Source organism: Cottoperca gobio, chromosome 10 (genome assembly GCF_900634415.1).
Source record: "Cottoperca gobio chromosome 10, fCotGob3.1, whole genome shotgun sequence".
NCBI lineage: Eukaryota > Metazoa > Chordata > Actinopteri > Perciformes > Bovichtidae > Cottoperca > Cottoperca gobio.
Window position 1 is genome coordinate 16916489 of NC_041364.1, and position 22120 is coordinate 16938608.

The 22120-nt window shown below is 39.9% G+C and overlaps 1 protein-coding gene across 1 annotated transcript; it reads left to right on the forward strand.

Moving 5' to 3' along the window:
- Positions 1-895: 895 nt before the first annotated feature.
- tspan17 (tetraspanin 17) lies at positions 896-21634 on the forward strand. Its single transcript, XM_029441244.1, has 8 exons — positions 896-1573; positions 10711-10761; positions 12492-12638; positions 13435-13605; positions 14091-14216; positions 15271-15318; positions 16786-16902; positions 17162-21634. The coding sequence occupies exons 1-8, from the start codon at positions 1487-1489 to the stop codon at positions 17225-17227; spliced, it is 813 nt and encodes a 270-aa protein (XP_029297104.1). The 5' UTR covers positions 896-1486; the 3' UTR covers positions 17228-21634.
- Positions 21635-22120: the final 486 nt, after the last annotated feature.

Consider the following 22120-nt stretch of genomic DNA (forward strand, 5'->3'; position numbering starts at 1 on the left):
GTACACGCAACTGTTTTTCAAAATAGAAATTCATGGTTAATGTTATTATTACTTGTGCTTTTCCTGACAAGTCAAAATGTCTGTCACAATAATCATACTTGCATAATCTTACACTTTCAGTCACAATATGGTGAGCAGTGTACAGACACCTATAACCCTGATGCTTACTTATTAAATCCCATGATCTCTTGTGATTCTGGCATAGCCGCTTTGTTGAGGTGATATCTCTCTCACAGGTATCATTTAACTCAAAGAGTGAAAGGCATTTTCTTTTTTGCTATCCCTGCTGCACCTGTCTATTAAAAATGAATTATAGCGCTTATCCTCTCTGTGCTCAATTCAGGGGAGTAAACTGAACCCCCTGAACTGAAAATATAATTGAAAATAATGTAAACTGGATTTTCCCTTTTTCAAATATACAGTACCAAAATTAAACATTATGTGGGTAAGTCATGGGATCAATTCATATACAACACATTTCTCCACACATGTATACTGTTTATTTTTAATATTTAAGTTACCCTTATTGTACACTGGGAGCAATTAAGGTAAAACTATGTGACACATTTATGACTGCAGTAATCCAGTACAGTGCCATTTTAACAAGGATTCATATTTCATCGTGTCCTAAAATAACCCCATTAATGCACTTTAACAGCCCTTCCAAGAAAATGGTATGACAGTTGAGTTAGTTTACCTTCCACAACTCTCTTGTCTTTACATATTTGTGTTGTCAAACATAAATTACACCATAAGATAAAGAATAGTGTATTTTATTAACTAACTTGTCTTGGATAGGGAAATTAACAACAACGTGGTCTGTGAACCATGTAGCCTAATAAAAACACTGCTGATGACTCTTTTTTTCTCTATTTGGAAACATGTAGCTACTCCTCCTTCTGCTGTCCACTCAGTCAAATGGAAACCTTCATTGAGACACAAGAGGCCGCTCTTGAGGTGAAAAGGGCGAACGCCAGCGCAGTGGTTTCCTCGTTTGACAGCAGGGGCTTGTTTTACAGCACAAATCAACAAGGATGAAGATTTCAAGGGACGATGCGGCAACAGAGATAACCGAGGAGACGTTTAGCTGAAAGGCCATCAGCTTTAACTCTGTCTCCCAGTGTAGTTTACGCTACGAAATTAACGCTAGGAAATTTGAATATCGACTGAACTGCAGATGAATGCCTGTGCCTTAAAGTGTCCCTGCATTTGTTGTTGTTAGCTGGTAATGCTAACCATAGAAGTTGTGAGCTAGCTGGCCTAGCAAGCTAATAGTTCAAGCGAGGAAAAGATAATTAGCCACATATGTTGGATTTACTCAACGCTGTCCGGCGAGTACACTCGGCGTCGTGTAGCTGATGGAGCCAGCTAACCTTAGCTTCAGTAGTTCAAGAACTGAAGCTTTGGTTAAGCTTTTAAAGTACCAACCGTAGTAACGTTAGTTACCTAGTTAGCTTGCCAGTTAGCCACCACTATACTTGGAAGAATGAATAGAAAACATCCTCATTATAAAGAAGCAGAAGTCAGCTGCTGCGTGAAATACTTCTTATTCGGATTTAACATTTTATTCTGGGTAAGTAAATGCAGTCTTTGTATCGTTTGCCTGTCTGTATCAAAAGACAAATAACGCTAATGTTGCTAAGTCTCATTAAATAGTCGGGTAAAGTTAGCTGAACGTTAGCACCGTTAGAGTTGGCGAATTTGAACTTAAATGGTCCCCAAGGGCTCCGTAATTAAGTTACTACAAAAGTATTAAATTAGTTTTTCTCTTTCAATGTGTTGTTGTTCTGTTTTCATTGTTGTTTAGCTTTGTATGGTAACTAATTGCATAACAGATTAGCTTGTTTACTTGACTGTCCTAGAGGAAGTTACTAATCACTTTTCGGCGTAACGTTACGTGAGCTATAAGTCTTTACATTCTTTACATGACTTTTTAAAATATCATATTTCACTTCTTTTAGCATACTTCCACTTATTCTGAAGTCTGTTTCGCCCTGTGGGCAGCTGCAACTTCTCCTTTCTTGAAACTCTGAAAGTAACTTTTGGTTAATGTAGGTGAGTAGCTAAATAACAAGTAACCCTACCACCAGTCGCTTTTAAATACTTTATTGGCTAACTATAGTGTCTAGAAGAGTGAAAGGACCTTTGATGATGGTTTGATTGTCTAAAAGAGTAGCTGGTGGAGTTGCACACTAACATAGACAAAAGCTGGGCTGATGTTAGTTTATCTCCCTACTCTGACTTTGCAGTCTGGATTGGTACCATTGTGCTTGAGTTTGAGAAATGACATGAGTCTATATTGTTAGGCCAGTGGCAAGTGAGAACACATCTCCTTCACAATGCCCTCCCTCCACATTTATCCCCTCTGAAAAGTTCCTCTGTTCAGTCTCCTTCACCCCACCCTCCTCACCCGTCTGCATTGCGTCTGTGCGGCTGGTGTATAATAATGTCTGTGGATGAAGGAATAGCCCGTCTCTGTGTCCCACAAGATCTTCCCACACATTGTTGGTACTGAAGGAAAAGGCCACACGGGCCTGAATACCACCCAGCCCTCCTCTTTTCAAGCACCCCTTTTCACTCCCTCCACTACTATAGTGCCTGGGCTCTGTGTGGGACAGCATTGTTTCTCTCACTCACACACTAACGCACAAAGAGGGCTGCTGATAACAAAGACTTGGGGGGGAGGACAGGGTGTGATTCTGTGTTTTTTCCCCTCCATATGCTTGTCCTGACAGACTCATCAGGCACATGGGATCCACATGCAACTGGATCTCTTCCTATTCCTCCTCCTTTCGTCACCACCTCTTCATTCCTTAACACTCCGCTTCATAATGTGACAGTATTACACATAATCTCTTTCTTTTTTGTGTGATAAGGCAGATATGAACTGCTAAACATGTCACAGGTCGGAGAAATGCTCACATTCATTTTACAATTGGCCTCACAAATGAAGTGCTCTGTAATTCAATCTTCCAGGAAATATTGACGCATAGGGCTATAGTGTTGTGTATGACTCATATTGTGTTCTTTCAGACTGTTATGACACTCGCGGCAAGCTAACAGTCCTATGTCGGAGCTCACTATGAAACTGTAGAACAAGTTCCAGCTTGCTGGCTGTTTCCGTTAATAATCAGTAGAAGATGTTCTCCTCTTGTCTGTGTGCTGCGAAACAGGATTTGACAGACAAGCTAGTGCATTGCCGAAATAGAGAGAGATTGGGTTTATTTTCCACAAATCAACCCATTTGTCTTCCCTGTAGTGATCTTGTCAGGCTTGAAAATGCTGTCTAAATTGAGACAGAATGCTTGTAAGACCTTACATTTTGTGAACAAAATAGAGCAGTAAAACCGAGTGTGGATTCTTCTTTCAGTGCCCGAGCTCGCTGTTGACAGCCAGACGTTCTCCCCCAGCAACATAATTTCTCTCGTCCTTACAATAGACACAATCCTCAACCACATCCACTTAATTAATCATATTTTCTGCCTGAGGTGCTGAAGCTCTGCATGCTGTAATTAAGAGCTTGTTAAGATCTAAACAAGTTGCTGAGTTGGTTGGATGCAGGCTATGTGTTATTAAGTGTGACTGTTTACATTATGCGCTTAAATCCATGTTCAGCTACAACACAGGTGATCAGCCGTAAAGAAGTTTGAATGCAGCCATTTGAGGACACACTCGAGCCACATTATGATGGAGACGGGGCTTCATGTATGCATCTCTAAATTGCATTGGAATAAACCAGAGTAGGCTTTTACCTGTGCGTAAAGTAGAGCTGAAATAATTAGTTGATTAATTGATTAGTCAAGCAGAAATGTTTGCTGGTTGCAATTTCTCAAATGGGAGCATTTGATGCTTTCATTATGGGATTGTTCTCTGAAAATATTCCCAAATATCTCCGGGAAATCAGAATGGGCCTTTTACTATTTTCGGAGAATTTCTTGACAAAACTATTATCGATTAATTGAAACTATAATCAACAGGTTAATCAATAATACAAATAATTGTTAGATGCAACCTAGTGTAAAGCGTGTTAAACCTCTTGAACACAGTTGATGTCTGTATCAAAGACAAGGTTCCACATAACGGCTATTTCCTCTTTTGATAGTCTTATGTCCGAGGACAAAAGGTGTATGTTTTCTGTTTAGTAGTATTTGCTGTTTCCCACAGATAAAATCAAATGTCAACAGCGAGGCAAAGTCCACTCACAGGGGATTTTTCTTTTCTGATTCATTTTTTATCTCAGTTGTAATACTCCCTGTCAAGTGCAGTCGGTCTCATTTAGCTCTACACAATATCTGGATATATCTGGATACAAGATAAAAATACAGGATCTAACCTTCTCTCCATTATAGCCTCAGCCATGTCCAAAGTCTATTTGACTCGGATGTATTTTGGCCCTGAAACTTGTTTTAGTTACATGCTGTTGTAATTAATCAGCCAAATATACATTGATTCTTCAGTATCAAGTGTTGCGAAGTGTGAATGCAAAATATGTGGAAGTGATTCCTGGTTGCAAAATCAGACAAGCTTTGCATTTCATCCACCCTGTTGGCAGTGCCGCTGATATCATATCATCAAGAATGGCTGCGTTCACACGGCCGGCCACATTAGCGATTCAGCTTTCTAGAGAGTCAACGAAAGGGCAGTCACACTTGAGTGAGTCTATACGCTGTGCATTTGTGTGTGTCCAGGCAGCGTGGAGCTTGGTTTGTCTGCTAGTTAGTTGAGGTTAATGGGATCAGCTGGCTTAGAGAGCGTCTTCTTAAGTGTCTCTCTGTCCACATGGAGAGGAAACCCTTGCACTGGGACACACGCATTGGAGCAGCACTTGTTGGAAAAATAACCTGAACAGCTTGAATTTCAATGATGATGCGGATACAGGGACATCTATTTCCAGACTGTGTTTATTTGTTCAGTGAGAAAAACACATAGATTTAGATGGAATGGTAAAATGTACAGAAGAAAAGGAAACAAGTTATTTTATTTTATTTTATTTTATTTTATTTTTAAAACGTCTTGTTTCCAAATAAATAGGCGCATGAGGTATAACGCAAGAACACAAACGCACTACTGTGCTTTTCTTAGTTTGTATTGCTTAATCACTAAGGGATACAAGGAGATCAATGTGGATCTCAAGTAAAATTAGCATCTTATTTTTTCACTTGTTTTTTTGTCTACTTCTCGGTAAAAAGCTCTGATTATCGGGAGAGTATTTCAGGCTCAGGGTAGCGTTGACAGAGCCATCACAGATGGTGTGTTTCAATGCCACAAACTGACCTGAATTTGACTCTGGCTGCTCACACTGTGGGAAAAGTTAGATAAAAGAAAGTCACGTAAGCACTGTACAAAGGTGGGCTCAGTTCAGTTTCAATGTACTCATTCAACTTCACTTCAATCCAAACCTTATTTTCCCATGAGGGAAGTTCGGTTTGCAGATAGGGCTTTAAAAAAAGGCACATAATACAGCTACAGAATATGCTGACATGTTAAATAGTGTGTTAGGCTTATACAGGAACAGACACTTCACAACACAGCCAAGTGATGCTTTGTTAGCTTACATTGACTACATTTTATAGTTTTTTTAAATTTATTTATTTTAAGTTTGGACAGCAGGCTGGCCTTTCTAAAGAAGGTCTCAATTATTGTGTGTTTTATAAATAAAGTTAATCGAGCTATTAACTGGTTTAGAAAGAGATTGAGGAAAAGTGTAAGAAATGGTAAGCCTAAATGACAGGGCACAAGGCATGGATACCTTCAGAGCTGTCTCACTTAATGCTGCCTTCAAGGTCGCCTCAATCAAGCTTTAGCAGGGGGAAATGCAACTTGACTGTGCATTGAGATACTTTTGACCAAAAATAATAACAGAATTGTCCATATAATAGAAGTACTTTTCTGGGGGAGTTTTTACCTTTCTTGCTTTATTATATAGTTCACAGGAGAAAACAAACAGGAGAGATTGGAAAAGAGTGAGATGCGTCCATACTGCACCATTAGGGCTTCTTGTTATTGATGATTTGCAAGTAGTTTTATATTTATTTTAAGTGTCTATAATTTACAGAGTATTGCCTGATGTAATACTGTATGGCACATGACATCAGTCAGTATGAACTCTGTGCTCTTTCTACCCCATTTGTTGCATATTCAGCTCTGGTATCACTTATCACTTGGTAGGAATAATCACACTCGTAGCCAAGCTGTTTTTAACGATCTCTGGCTAATAATGACAATTTTAAATGTTTCCCAAGAGCAACAATGGTAGATATTAAACATAGTTAAGGAAATAAAAGCTTTCATGTGTGCCAGATATTATCCATCAAAGTTTCATTAACTCTTCCTAATTTCCTGTTGAGGACAGAGTAGCTGAAATGAGACATGAAGAACATCAGCCATGTGACAGGGGGCAGACATTTACTAGAAAATGTTTAATTTAAGAAAATACAAAACAATATATATCTATAACGTAAAACACAACTTAACTTCTCTTTTTATGCTGCAATAAGCAACATTGGTGCAACATCCTTAGTGGAACAGTTCCTCATTTTAGGGTTTAATGTCTGGTGTTGGGAATGATAATTATTATGCAGTTCATATAAGAGCACCAATTACTTGGCACCAAGTGTTAAACATTGAAGCCACTTTGAGGGCAACTCCCCTGGTGATAAAGTGTGGAAATTCTCACTGTGTGTGTGATTTGGAAAGAAGACGCAGGTTCAGTTCAGCCTTCAGATTCTCTCGGGAACTGTCCTTTTTTAGGGTCAATAGAAAGTTCCAACCAAGGATTGGAATGAAGAAAGAGTCAAAAACTTGGGCTGCGCTTGAAATCACATGCATGTTCTTTTTACTTTTAGTATGTACTGCTGGCTGCCCTTACAAAGCGTGTACTGTTCCAATTGGGACATAGTACTACTTCATAACATTGCGCCCTGAACTTTGAGCCTACTGCTAATATATCCCCTGTGCAGAGAGATTGTGGGTCAGAAGGACATCCTGGTATTGTTGGCATACTTCATTTGACCCACCATGTATTGGGACATACTAAATATCCTTATAGCATTCTAAGTAGTATGGTAGTATGGGTATTGGAACGCACAGTTGTTATATAACACATGCAGGTGTTCTGCTGTCCTACAATGATTGGTAACACTTGATGCAATGACATCCAGACTTCATTTATTTTTCTTGCATATTGGGTTTTAACTCTATAGAGCAGTAGTTCAGGTTGAACAGTCAAAGTTATTTAGCAGAATACCCTTATGCGAGTTTTGTGCAGGGAAATATTTCATGTTCAAGTGAATTGTCTCACTGTGACTGACTATTTGCTATTTTATATTTGTTGATTTACCTAAAGAGCCATACCATGTATAGCATCATACTAATAGCTCAATCCCTGTCATTGCCCAATTCCAGTTATTCATTTACATTTTTATATAACAGTGAATTTATTTACTGTTGCACTGAATGTACATGGATTCCTTCAATAACAAAGTTTGTTAGAACAGTTTAAATAATATCCCAATAGTTATATTTTCATAGTTAAGAATGAAAGAATATTAGCAACATTTAAAGATTTTCCTTTGTTTAAAATGATGACTGTTATTGAATGTATAATTCATCATGATTAAGCATTCACAATGGGTAATTATCCACAGTATCTAGAGACCCGTTCCGTAACATTATACTTTAGATGGACTTGTATGACTGTAAAGTGAGAGTTGTTTTCCCTGTCTCAGTTTTTAATCTACGTGGATTATTTAGAGTCAGACGCTAAATGGTTTAATACTCCCACTGACTCAGCCAGTCTAATCTCTTCTACCTTATCTCCATGTGCTTACATAGACTCCTGCGTGTCTCTTTCCATCTAAAGCCACCACACCCTTCACTACAACCGCTGATGTGACTTGCCTGCAGCATCCCCTCACAGTCTTGTTGAGTGTGCTGATGGATTGCCATCAGTTTACCTGCTTCCCCCTGATTTAATTTGTTTCCCAACAATATGATTTGATCCAATTTCAATGGAGCTATTATATTTCCGTCGTTGCCATTATGTTAGGCCTGAGTTAGGTTCATTAACGACCCAAATCTCTTAGGAATGACATCTAAGCAGTTGATTAGACCATAACATTATACAAGTAAAACCACACTACCCAGAAATGGGTGCATTTTTACATTAGGTTTTTTCAAATGAAGCTTTGAATGTCTGTCGTCATTAAAAATTCAATTTGAATAAAGTGATTCATCAGATTAAATGAGGTGTACGCTTAAATTTTTTTAAAAATTAAATCAACTTTCTTCTATGAATAGAACTCGTCAGTGCGTTCCTCCCTTTGTTTGAAGCAAGCGGGAGAGCAAACAGTTTTTTGACAGCAGTGGAAATGTTGTTTTTGAAAGGCTAAAAGCCAACAAATATGGATTAAAGCAGAACATTTTGCTACATAAAAGCATGTTGTGAAATTTGAAAATAAGTACTTCCATCTTTTTTTCTATAAATGTTTACTTTTTGCCCTACAATGCTCTGGAGTTATTGTAAATGTTTGGATCACACGAGTTAATACTGGAACCTAATTTTACAAATAGTATAATACTAATAATATTAGTGTAGCCCAGGGGTGTGCAAACTACGGCTCGCGGGCCAACTGCGGTCCATTTTCTATTGGCCCGCAACTAATTCTAAAAGTCTAATGGAATATGGCCCAGATAGAAACTTGTGCTTGAATGTTTTGTATGTCTTTGTTCTAACATAGAAACACAATTTTGACTTGTCACTAACTTAAAACATCACGTGTCAGATAAAGTTTGCGCTTTAGATTTTTACTGATTGCATGTGATGAGAGCACAGATGCGACAGACACCGCACAGCTGTTCGTTCTCTTTTGCGAGGAGTTGACGATAACTTTTGCGTTACGGAAGAGCTGCTTGGTTTTAGGAGTCTAAAGGGCACAACATAATTTGAACATGAGGACTTCACCACAGAACATTTCAAGCTTTCCTGTCTGATGTCGATGCTGAATACGGGGACGTTCCACCGTTCTGATGTGCGCTGGCTGAGTCGCGGCTCCGTGCTGCAGCGGTTTTATTCCCTGAGATCAGAAATCGATCTGTTTTTGAAAGAGGGAGCGACCTCTTCATGAGCTGAGTGACCCTCCATGTTTGGCAGACCTAGCATTTTTAGTTTATCTTACTGGTCATCTCAACACTGAACAAGAGCCTACTGCGCACATGAAAGTATTCTGTGTGAAGCTCCGTCTCTTTGAGACACAACTACGCAACTTCAATGTTGCGCACTTCCCCACTTAAATATGTGAGCAAACATTTTCTGTTAACTCTGAACAAAAGCAGAACCAAAATAAGCGACAGCATCTCTGTGATGTCCTTCGTATCTCAAACACCAAACTTACTCCTGACCTGCAGCATCCTTCAGTCCAAAGTGCAGCATCACTGCTCCCACTGAGTGCAACGCTGTTCCCATTATAGGAGAGTTAAAACACATATTACAGTATTCATGTTAATAAGCTCATTTTTTTTCAATTAAAGTTGATAACATTTACTAACTAACGTTAGTTTATGTGTTAACAAGCCCAATAACTTATTTGTTTAATATAATATATTGAGATTGAGATATAGCCATCCCCATTTGCCCTCATTTCACCCCCTCCCCCCCCTTGATTTTTTTTTAAGGCAATATACCTGGCCCAGCCCTTCGTATATTTTTCTCTATGTGGCCCTCAGTGAAAACAGTTTGGACACCCCTGGTGTAGTCTAATCTTTATCTGCAACTGTGCAGAAATACCGGCTTTAGACACAATGAATAGACATGTGGGAGAAATAAAGAAATGCTGCTCAGCATTTGAATGTTCAAATGTCAAAGTTCTGAATAAAGCTTTGAACTCTTCTGTAGAGATTAGTATAATCCTGGAGCCGTACTGTTATTTTGACAAATTTAGTTTCTTTACATCGGGGGGGTCCAGTACTGTGGCCATCTCGAGCTGTAAACCCAGTGCTTTTTGAAGATCCCTTTTCTTTTTGGCATGTTTTAAACTGAGCCCTACATCCATCCTTCACTGGGACAGGAGGCTAATGCAGAAGGGAGTTTCCTTAACTCTCAGGATACCAGATCCTCCAGCCTCCGGCCCAGTGCAGTCACTCTAACCTGCAATAGCCTGCAGTTGTAGTGATTCACTCTGTTAAGGCATCTTCTCAGAAGTCACTTTTGTTTCAAGGATCTAAAAGCCAATTGGCTTCTTTCTATAAGTGATGGGGTTCTACATGAACACACTATTTTCTACTTGTTTTAGAAGAATACTGGTTATTTTCACTGAGAGATTATGTGTCTTAACTGTGCTCCTCTCACTTGTTTGGTGTGTGTGAGACTGTTGGGGGGGAAAAGGGTGAAGTCATGGATTAATATGGATTAATCAAAGATTAACAAACATTGACAGTTGTTGGGTTGTTTGACTGTGTTGCCAGGGAGACACCACTGTGATCAAATCACACCCTCTGTGATATTGTGTGTGTTTTATTATCACGTAAAATATTTATTTCTGAGTGACAAATTAATAGAACTGTCTATCAGATAGACAGTTCTATTAATTTGTCACTCAGAAATAAATATTTTTTTTCTATCTAACTTTGTTTGATGCTTATTAACTGTGAAATGTTGAATTTCTTCATTACTTTACTTTTGGTTTCCACCTGACAGTGTGCTTCGTTTTACAGTTACTAGGAGCCGCATTCTTGGGCATCGGCCTGTGGGCATGGGCGGAGAAGGTAAGTACAAACACATGCACACAAGCGCACATTGTTGAAGTACATGATTGCCTCCACAGCATAGCTTACATTCTTCTCCATATTCCAGCAGCAATACGATGGAAGTACAATTTGCAGGAGAGTTAAGATGAAAACAGGGCTTCAGGGAGAGGTGGCGTGGAAAATAAGGGCACTATTCCTGTTACGCTTTGTAGCACTTAAAAGCATATCACCTTGTTATGGTCCTGGTTAATATGGCATGGTCGTCTCAGGAAATTAATTATGTTACTGCAGCTTAACTGGGATTTGTGACTGTTTTAAGCATTGTAGAGCCAATATGTTTGTCCAAAAGTTGCAAAGTTCAACAGAAGCCAGTAATACGCATGGCTACCAATACGACATAAGGCTAATATTCCAAAAGATGAATGCCTTAAATTTGCATGGAAACTGGTTACTGTTTATTTTCCACAGTATACTAAATACAAAGGCCAGGTGCTGCCATTAACCCCGGTGCAGTGGATCATGGCCACATTTAAAACTCCTTCCAATCGAGTTAACAGACAATTTGTTTCAATAATTAGCTAGAAATTGTACCAGTCTGTTCAGTAAATGCTGCACCAGCGTAGAAGCGTGTACTGATTAGTAACGTCTGGTCATGAACTCTGTGCAAATAGACCTGCACCGGAGTACCTTGGTGGAAGAGCGTGAATAATTTAAAGGGATTAGGTCCAAATGATGAATAGAGGGTACTGGAAAGGCATAATGGTGAGTTTGGGTCTCAGTCACTAAGACGATTAGTTTCTAGCCTGCTGCGTTCAGCCAGACTACATTGTTTCTGGGCTTCATGCTTAAATTCAAATGAAGGTACTTAATTTTGCACGAGTGCCACAAAAACACAAGAATGTAGTTCTGCCTCTGTCCTATCGCTGTCCCTTAGCTCACTGCAGTGGAAGCTTAATTTAAGCAGTATGAGATTTCATCGTCCTGGGCTTTAGCTGCAAGTGTTTGACATGAGCACTGTATCTGACAAGCAAACAGGATGTCAGAATAGAGAGCAGGAAGCTATATTTACAGATGATAACCCTGGCTGTGATCTCTTTCAAGATGGGGGAGACATATAGAAAGAGGTGCACCAGAACACGTGATGTATATAAACAACCTCACAAACTGGACCTCCTTCTAATGTGCTAGCCTGTGACATTGACTCATCTTCCAGTGAGCCCGCTCTTTGAAATGTGTCAGTGCGAGGACTGTCAGAACAGAGGCTGACAGGAAAACATGTTGGACACACTGTGGCCTCTGGACTGTGCAGACAGGATATGCCGAGAGGAAGGACAGATGTCTGTTTGTGAATGTTTGCTGACGCCTGTGAACTGTGCCTCTTCTGATAAAAAGTGACTTGTCTCATAGGTTTGAACGAGATCTGCCAGAGAGTGAAATTGTGTTGTAGATAAATTGATCAAATTGGGGGGCTGTTATTGTATTTAGAAAGCAACACACTTGGTAGATACATTTCTAATCAAATAACAGGAGAGCCTTTTTATTAGATTCTTCAGCTGGGCTTCTTTATCTCTGAACCAGGCAACACCAGCTGGCCTTTTGGCTGTGTCGTTAAATTCTCACTATTTGATATTGTAATCTCTTTTTAAGGTTACCTGTGTATTTTTGTAAAGGGGACAAATGGTAAGGTTTGATGTAGGAAGCATTATAGTCAGAATTTACTCTCTTTTTGTTTTTTTTCTTTGCCTCAGGGCGTGCTGGTCAATCTGTCATCCATCACAGACCTCGGGGGCTTCGACCCTGTGTGGCTCTTCATCGTCGTTGGAGGGGTCATGTTCGTCCTGGGCTTTGCTGGCTGTATTGGAGCTCTCCGAGAGAACACTTCCCTGCTTAAATTTGTAAGCCGGTTCCCGACTTACTGAGCACAGACACCATTTCAACCACTTCACACCCCCTTAATTCTGCAGTTCACACCAGAGCTGAGGCTGTCTCTGCCGCAGGTGTCACTTTGACTCACCCGAGCCAAATGCTACGGGTGGTTGCATGGCACAAATATGTGTTAGCTCATCAGTACACCAAGTCCTATTTCATCAGAAAATAATGATCCGTACCTCATAACGCTCCAAAACATTTTCTCTGTGTCATGTAATGTTTTGTTCACCAGCACCTTTTGCTTTTGATCTCTAAAACAAATAAGAATGATCCAAAATCCTAAAGCCATGACAACACCATTTTGTGAGGTTTCTTATGGTTCAGCTGTATTGATAACTACATGTGACTAAGTAAAGCTTGCTCTGTTGCTGGCTGCGATTCTGAGTAGCTATTAAGTCCAGCCGATGTCCATTAGCAGCAGTAAGTCAGGCGTCTGAGCGAGGAGCTAATGTGGCTTTTGTGCATTTATCATTAGCCCTGTCTCCTCCTACATTTACTGTAAAGGGATGATATAACGGCACTTCTGGGACTGCGGTTTTTGTTGCCACACTCAAGCAGCAAATCAGGACAGGCCCGACAACCAGACCTGCACGGGGATGTTGCATCAGAGCTGTTGCCCTTTTAATTCTATTACAAGAAATGCCCGTTTTTAGTGTTCTGATCTTTTAGAAAACAGGATTCTCTTTGGCACACCCAGATTCCATGATTATTGTGACAGATTTGTTGTTTTCTGCTTTTGTGTTTCATGTGTCTGTGCGTCAGTTTTCTGTGTTCCTGGGTTTGATCTTCTTTTTGGAGCTGACAGCGGGGATCCTTGCCTTCGTCTTTAAGGACTGGATCAAAGACCAGCTCAACTTTTTCATCAACAATAATGTCAAGGCCTACCGCGATGACATCGACTTGCAGAATCTCATTGACTTTGCCCAGGAATATGTGAGTACACACCTACCGACTGGAAGTTGCGTGTCACTAACAGTAATAAAGAATCCAACTTCCTTATAACGGCTCGTGTTTCTTGGTAGGAAGAAGTCACTCCCTAGTCGAGAAATTAGTTTCAAAGCTGATCTTGAATCAGCTCAGATATGAGCAGAGAGGAGACACCCACTGCAACTGTGGAGCCAATCGCATGATTATCGTATTTCTCTCAAAGGTTTTATTGAATTATATTAATAAAACAGTTTAGATAATTAGCTCCCGAGTGTAAACACTGGGGTCTGTCATGACTTACTGTAAAGGCGGTTAGATCCGCTGTTGTCTCGCTTTCTGTAGTGCTACCTGCCACAGTGAGCTGACTACTCACCCAAACTGACCTGAGCCAGGATCTAAAGAGCTGTTTCAAGACCAGATCAGAGAAAATAAATCTGTCTGTTAACCGGACTTAGCTGCTTAATCTCTGCCTGTTGTTGCTGCTGTCTCAGTGGTCATGCTGTGGAGCTCACGGGGCCGACGACTGGAACATGAACATCTACTTCAACTGCACAGAGCTGAACCCCAGCAGGGAGCGCTGTGGAGTCCCCTTCTCCTGCTGTGTCAAAGACCCTGCAGTAAGTCGTCAGACCATAATGATGCATCATTTACAGTGCAAAAATATACATCATGATTTGAATCCATTATCTAGTATAGAGCTGTAATAATTAGCCGATCAGAAGAAAATAAATAAATCAACTGTCTTGGTAATAGAATAATCGTTTTAGTCATTTTCTTTGGAAAAATAAATGCCATATGCTGGTTTCAGGCACTCAAATGGGAGGATTTGATGCTTTTCATGACAGTACATCGCATTCTCCTTATCAGGAACGCAGAGAAGGAATTTCTTCAAATTTGGCACAAACGTCCACTTGAATCCAAAGATGACCTGATTTAGATTTGGTGGTCAAAGGTCACGGTTACTATGACCTCACAAAACACTGTTTTTTGGCCATAACTCAAGAATTCATACACTAATTATGACGTCTTTATAATTATTTTTTGTTGGATAAGTGCACTGAATATCTTTTGGTTTTGGACTTGTTGGTGAGACATTTAAAGACGTCACTTTGGACTCATAGTGAGAATTATTCACTATTTTCTATTTTTTTTATAGATTAAAAGATTAATCTAGAAACTAACCTGCAGATTCACTGATACTGAAAATAAATGTTAGTTGCAGCCCTAAACTAGTTTTGCAATTGCAGTATTTCTTTTAGCATTTTAAATCATTTTGAATTTTGAAGGCTTGTAGAAATGGACAAGATAAAGTGCAAGGCTCGTCAGACAAATAATATGTAGCAATTCCTGTAGCCATTTATTCTGGAGCGATAGATAGATAGAGAGATAGATAGATACTTTATTTATCCCGAGGGAAATTCAGGCATCCAGTAGCTTAAAACATGACATACAACAGGGGGACAAAAGAGTTCTTGAGCCCGTCTGTGGAGCAGGACAGGGACAGCAGTCTGCCATTGTTTAGCAATAACCTGCTGTAAAGAGTTAATCTTTACAGCAGGTATGCAGTTCACAGTTTAGTTGTGCTCTTGTCCCTCAGACTTATAATGAGCTCAAACACTGAGCTGTAGCTGAAATGGAGATGATTGTTACATGTGTGTGTTGTTCTTACAGGAGGATGTCATCAACACACAGTGCGGCTATGATGTTCGGCTTCAATTGGTTTGTATTTCTAGTCTCTTACCACTATATTTGATTTACAACACTTCCAGTCTTATTGGGACTCTGCTATCTCAAAATTTATATTTATAGTTCATTAAAAAAAGTGTAATAAAATGATAGCAGTTAAACAGAACCAGTTCTCATTCACAGTGGTGGAGTATGATTGCTAGGCAATGCCAGCTTTTCTGGTTAAAATTAGCTGAAGCTGCTGAGTGGTATTATTCCTGAGGGCGAGTTGATTGACAAGCTACAATCCTGTTTGATTGAAGCAGGTCTAAGCATCTTTGGAGGAGGGGGGGGGGGGGGTGAGTGGCAGTCACAGTCATTTGTATTGGGCTTGATTGCTTGTCTCAAACCACCAGTAGAAAGAATGAGTCAATGTTTAAATAAAGTAACATTTAATGGAACCAATCAAAAGGAGATTTTATAGCATCCTAACTTCACATTCTTGATCATAAAGATCAAAAACAGTAAAAAAAAACAACACACACATTTCTTTTTACCTAGAAACAGTTGGCCAACACAGCAGACACGGAGGATGTAAAGGGTTAAGTCGCACACAGCCTCCTCTTCGTGCTTTTTGACTTAATAACAGATTGTTCTTCTAACAGTGATAATTAGGCTCCAGTTATAGCCTAGAGAGCAGCCTTACTACACTCTGTAATTGGCGACTCAGTGGGTTATGCCAGTCGGTTCCCTTTTCCTCTGCGTGTGGGTGTGGTGGTTACAACTCACTGCACTGCAGTCAGGAAGATTGCTGTTGCTAGGCGCACTGCAATACAGTCAACCACCTGCCACTGGGTTGGTATGAATACATTTTCTCTGCATGCTCTTCTGCTAACGCCCTGGCCTTTGACATTTTGCATTAGTGACATCAGTGATGTGCAGTAAGTTCCTGTGCAGCTTGTTGGTGGAGAGCAGGCTTGGGAAGAGGAAGAGCAGGAGACGTGGGTGGACAGCGGCAGACAAAAAAAAGCTTCAGAGGAAGTTCACTCCCAGAACAACATGGTGTTTCCTGCTTTTTTTTTATTGGCTGTCAAGGGGCTCTTTTTTACCTCCCATTGGTTGAAAGCTAGCTTTCAGGTTTTGCAAGAGAACAAGGGCGTTGCCTGGTTGACTTGTGTCGAAGAGTAACAAAGAGAGCATTGTATAGAGTCCGGTTCACACCCATCCTTACCCCCCCCCTTTTTAGTGTCTTTGTGGCTCTAAATTACACCTTTATGTCCCATCTCTGAATAGAACATGTACATCATCATGTGAATCTGACAACACAAACGGCCATCTGTCCGGTCACAGGAAACTGCTCTCTCCTCATGCCCTCCTCACCTGTGAAGGACACACAGTTCACATGTTTGTTTGAATCATGCAAAAGGCCAATGTCCTGAGAACCAATCATTTTAATGTGACTTTAAGAAACAATTCCCAATTAATTTGAATTTACTTCTAATCTATTTTTTGTTTTTAAAGGAGCTGGACCGGCAGAAATATATCTATACCAAGGGCTGTGTGGGACAGTTTGAGAAGTGGCTTCAGGACAACCTGATTATTGTAGCTGGAATCTTTGTAGGTGTTGCACTTTTACAGGTAAGAAGCTTTTTACATTTACATCAGCAAAACCTATTGCCTTGGAAATGAAGTGTTTACCTAAAACTAACAATATGTCCCTAGGTTCTGGTTTTGTATCATCATCTCCATCTAGTGGTGATAGCGGGTGCTGTGTAGCAAACCCCTGCAATACAGCAGTCTGCTCTTTTTCTAAACGATAACATGCCGTATTGTGATCTCATGATCTCTGAGCACCACTTGATCTAATGCTGTGACTCCTGTGTGGTTTCCTCTTCAGATTTTTGGCATCTGCCTTGCTCAAAACCTGGTTAGTGATGTGAAAGCTGTCAAAGCCAACTGGTGACAGGAGAGGTGAAGTGAGGGAGCCTCGGCCCTGCCAGGTCAACACGGCACACAATGAGTCCCGTCCAGCTGAGGACGAAGAGCCGAACCTTCAACTCTGTCTCCTTTGCCTTTGAGCTAAGCAGCACCTACGCACTCTCACACTTGTATATGTGCAGACGCAAAGAGTTTACTTCCCTGTCTATCAGTGACCCTTGAATGGGGAGAAGAATATCCCTCACAAACCAAACAGTCAACACTTTGTTTACCACTCAGCTGGGAAATTAACCCAAATATACAGAAGACGGTCCTGCCTACTTCATAGTTAGATTCTTTATGTTTCCTCTGATTTTGTTCTTTGGACAAGTGTATTTATGGGCCGCAGTTGCACACGGACCCCTGTCATCTGGGAGATTGGAAGCCATGGATGAAAGAAACATAAACATAGGAAAAGGGACAGAATGTCTCCTTTTTTGAGGTCAAGCGTTACATTGTGACCGAGCCTCTGTCCACTCAGTGAGGCGTTGAGCATCTCTTCTTACTGCCTGTTTTTAACATGCTTGTCCCCTCTTCCCGCTGTAGGGAGTCGTGGGTGACTGGCCGGTCGGGCACCAAAACACATGGATTCCTCTGCGTGTTGTTTTATTTTTTTCTCCATCGTGACCTTTTATGACCACTTTAAAGACTCTGAACACTGGCTGGTCAAGTCTGCAACTTTCAATTCTCCACTCAACTCAAAATTACACAATGTAAAAAAGAAAAAAGTGCCATTAATTTCCAGTGATATTTTTGTCTCTTTCATGTTCTTTACATGGAATTTCTGCACCCTGCCCCACAATACCTCAGGGCCTGGCTGAAAATATATGCTTTTTACCACTGGTTAAAAGCATATATATTTGTTTCCATCCATGTCTGTTGAATATAGATAGACTAACTCAATGCAGAACACTAACAGTTCCTCGGAAGTCGCCCTGTTTGCCCTGCAGTGATTGTATTATCTGTAGATTTACTGAAGGATGTTCTATTGTATTATATGAAATGGCCTGGTGTGGTTAGGATCATAGGACTATTCCATACAGGGGAAGGTTGTTAATGATAGTTGAGATTGCTGTTTATCTCTGAGCATCCCTCAGGCACATGGGATTGCTGGTTTGGGGCCTTTTTTACTTGACTTATGTTACCACATTTGTCTTATGTTTTGTCCTCTGCATATTGAAATAAGAATATTTGTCTGTTTAAATATGTCCTTTATTAATCCTTTTATTTTCTATCCTTTCATAGACACAGATCTTTATTCTGGGTTCATTGTTTGACTTCACCAGGCACCTGTTTTACCTCTGACCCATCAGTCAACTGCAAAATAGCTTCTCATCGTTGATGTTGTTAGCAGTCCTTATGGAGACCAAATAATATCAGCTGGCCACAAGCTAACTGCAAATGTTTTGTCTGGCTACAATTGTGATTTTATTCGGAATGCCAAGAATAACGAATAGCATTTCTAGGTAGCCAAAATGTGAATTTATTGTCCCTTTTATGTGGGAAATGCCAGTTGAAATGAGAAGTCAAACACAAATTAAAAAAGAGTTACAGTACTGCTTTTATCTTTAATTCAATGTTGTGTCTTTTGTTTGGACTGGTTTTTAAATAGAATAGTGAAAACACGCTCTTACCTTTTTTTTTTGATATTAGCAACAGCCTCAATATAACATGAACGCTGCTTTAACGTTGACTAGTTTATTGATATGTAGTACAATAACCAAGCTAACAACAGTTCTCACATGATGGCATTTGAACATTTGCCTTGTTGATATGGTTTTGAGGAAATATTCAAATGATTAGATCTCTCAAGTTTACATTTCGTACTCGGCTTGTGACCTCTTGCATTTCATTACTAAGTTGCTCTCGCAGCTTTTGTCCATGATCCTCACAGAATGCAGTTTCTCATATGACTGACTGGGTTCACTTGACACTTTTTGTACATTTCTGTTTGCATTTAACCTGCAGATGTTTCTGGTTGTAGCAGCATCCTTCAGATACACAGCACAGGCATGATGTGGGGGGGCTTTACTGGACCACACGCAGCCACATACACAGAAACTCTCAGACAAAAGAAACCTAATTGCGATGCACATAAGTTGAAAGATGAGCAGCGTTAATATTCTATGAACAGCACACCAAACCTTTACCTGCTTCACTGAGTGTTTAGAATAACAGCACCTTATGATCGCCTGCTTTGCTTACGGGAGGCATGTTGCTTTCGCCCACACGCTTCCTCTTCAAAACTTTATCTGATCTGACTGCACCTGTCTCAGAGCCTGTCCTTTTTGATGTATTTTTACACACGGGGCTTATTTGAAAAAGAAAGAGTCACGCAAGACAAAACAACAATCATTTGAATTTAGGTGTCATGAATGCGAGAGTGAAATAGATTCAGAGGAGTGCAATGCAAATGTACTGGAAGTAATGACTTCTCTCAGTTGAAATGGACGAGTTTCCATAGCAGAGGCTCATTCATTTCAGCGCTTTAGGTGTAATCAGTGAGTAAGAGCCTCAAGCAATCTGAGAGAACAGACATTTGTTCTTCCCTTCAGATCAAATGTAGAAACGTGTTCAAATTCTCACCCAAAGTTGCCACGTTTGCCTGATGTGACGGGATTTCTCTCTATTATTCTAAATATTTGTGTGGGCCTCTTTGATTTCGCTAACCGTTGTAAATCAATCTGTCCCACTGGAGTCGAAAAAGATCAGGATGAAACCAGTGTTTATTTTCCCTCCACACCTTTCTAGTCTAATCTTTTGAAAAGTGGGTTGAAACGGATAATGTGTGATTAAGTAGTTCACCAAATCTTTGAAGTGTTTTCTTTTTTTTCTTAAATCACCCTTAATTGGAAGTGTTTGCTCAGGGTCTTAGATACCCCTTTCCCTCATAAGCCCCCCTCCCCCTGCTTATGCATGCGGGAAGATTCTGTGTTGTACATGATAAAAAGGTCGGCTGCTGCCTTTTTGAATGATGCCGAGGATCTGGCTGAAGGCAGATGGAGGCCACGGGTTTCAGTTCTGCTGCAGTACAGAGCTGCAGCTCTTAAACAAAAAGCACTCGCGCTGTCTCTTTGCAGCCACCGCCGTCTGGATGGATTTGCCAATACTCAGACAGTCACCTTGGTAATAAGGACAATAATGCCATAATAATCGGTTGTAGCAACGCGGCTTTAATATGCACACTCTACAAAGGTGACTTTTTGGTCTTATGTTTGTTTCAACAGCTTTGGGTAATTCTGGTTTTGTATTCCTTTAATGTAGAGGGAGGGAGAAAACAATGCTAATTAGGCTTTGTCCTTTATCATAATGGCCTTGCATTATGAAACACCCTGTTAATTTCTCTGCTTTCCCTGTGGGCAGTTAAATCATTCCCGAGGAGGAGCCTTATGCATACCATGAATGTATAAGTCTGTATCAGCATGGACCTACTGCTCCTCGCTCGGTGAGAAACTGTTCTTATGCAGCGCAATACACAAAGTCAAGCTTAGGAATGTGAAATGTGAGAAAGGGTTGTCTTCTGTGATGTTTTACATTTTGAAATTTTGTTTTTGTCAGCATGAAAGCTGATGAGCATTCCATTTATCGTGTGTGCAGACCTTTATATGCAATCGCAAAGAATTTAAATCATCAGAAACAACCATTTAAACAATGTTTCATTTCTAATCTCTCCTCAGTAGCTGTAAACAAAGTGCACAGTTATCCGAACATCATTAAAATCATCCCTTTCATCCAGGTTTTGATCATCCTTTATTGATGTAAAACGTATTTTTGCTACATATGCATTTATGAATGATTTAACTGAAATGTTTTCTGTATGCATACAAATATAAAGTGACTGTCATTGTCACTCGATCTATCCTGTGATCAGCTTCAAAGCCTTCTTAAGTTTTGAGGCATTTTCTGTTGATATTTCTCACAAAAGAAAGCAGCACATCAGATCTTCACAAGTTTTACCTCATCGTGTGCAGACGCTGGTCACACCAGGGCGCAGAGAAGCAGCATCATTGACTTGTTAGTGAGCATATTATCCGCAATGTCACGGTTGTAAGTACATTTCCAATCATGACATTTGATCAATGCATAAGCATGATGTGACTGGAACGAGAAGCGCTTTAAAGTTGCAGATGTTTACAGTTGAAGAATATACATTATACGATAGTTAATGCTCTTTTAGCCACACAGAAACCACTTTGAATATCTCTTTGTTCAGCAAGAACCGTTTTCTCAGTTTTACTGACCATATTATCTCCGTTCTCTCAGTTTAAACCTCTGCTCGTATGGGTAGCCTTGTAAAGAAATGTTGTATATGAAAACTGTGGGACATGGTCTGTTACACTGTATATTGTGTTTAAATATGCCTCTTTCATATATTAAAGGATTTATCATAACAGAGGAGCGTTTTCTCTTTTCTTTTACTCAAGCATTCCTGGACAGTAAGTACATTTAGTCGTGTGCTTTGTTTACAATTTTAACCCAATTGTGTTTTACTTGATTTTATTGTATTTGATATCTGTAGTTATGATTAATGAAATTGTACATATGACCAGCTTAAGAAATGTGATTTATTATAGAACAAACCCCACCAAACAATATATAGAGGGTCAATACAAAGCATATACAATTGGCAGCACCTTGACCAGCTACTACATTACTACATGTTACATGTTCATCTCAATACTACAGTAATAGTAATGTAATATGTTTATTCATATCAGAGTGAATGCTTCACTTTTGGTACATTTAGCTGATAATAGATGGATAGTATGTGCATGGCTTTTACTACAATATGTTTTACACCGTGTTCTTCTGTCTTTTACTTACTATGTGAATACTTTGTCCAGCACTGAACTCTGAGGAAAGGGTCAACTTAGCATAA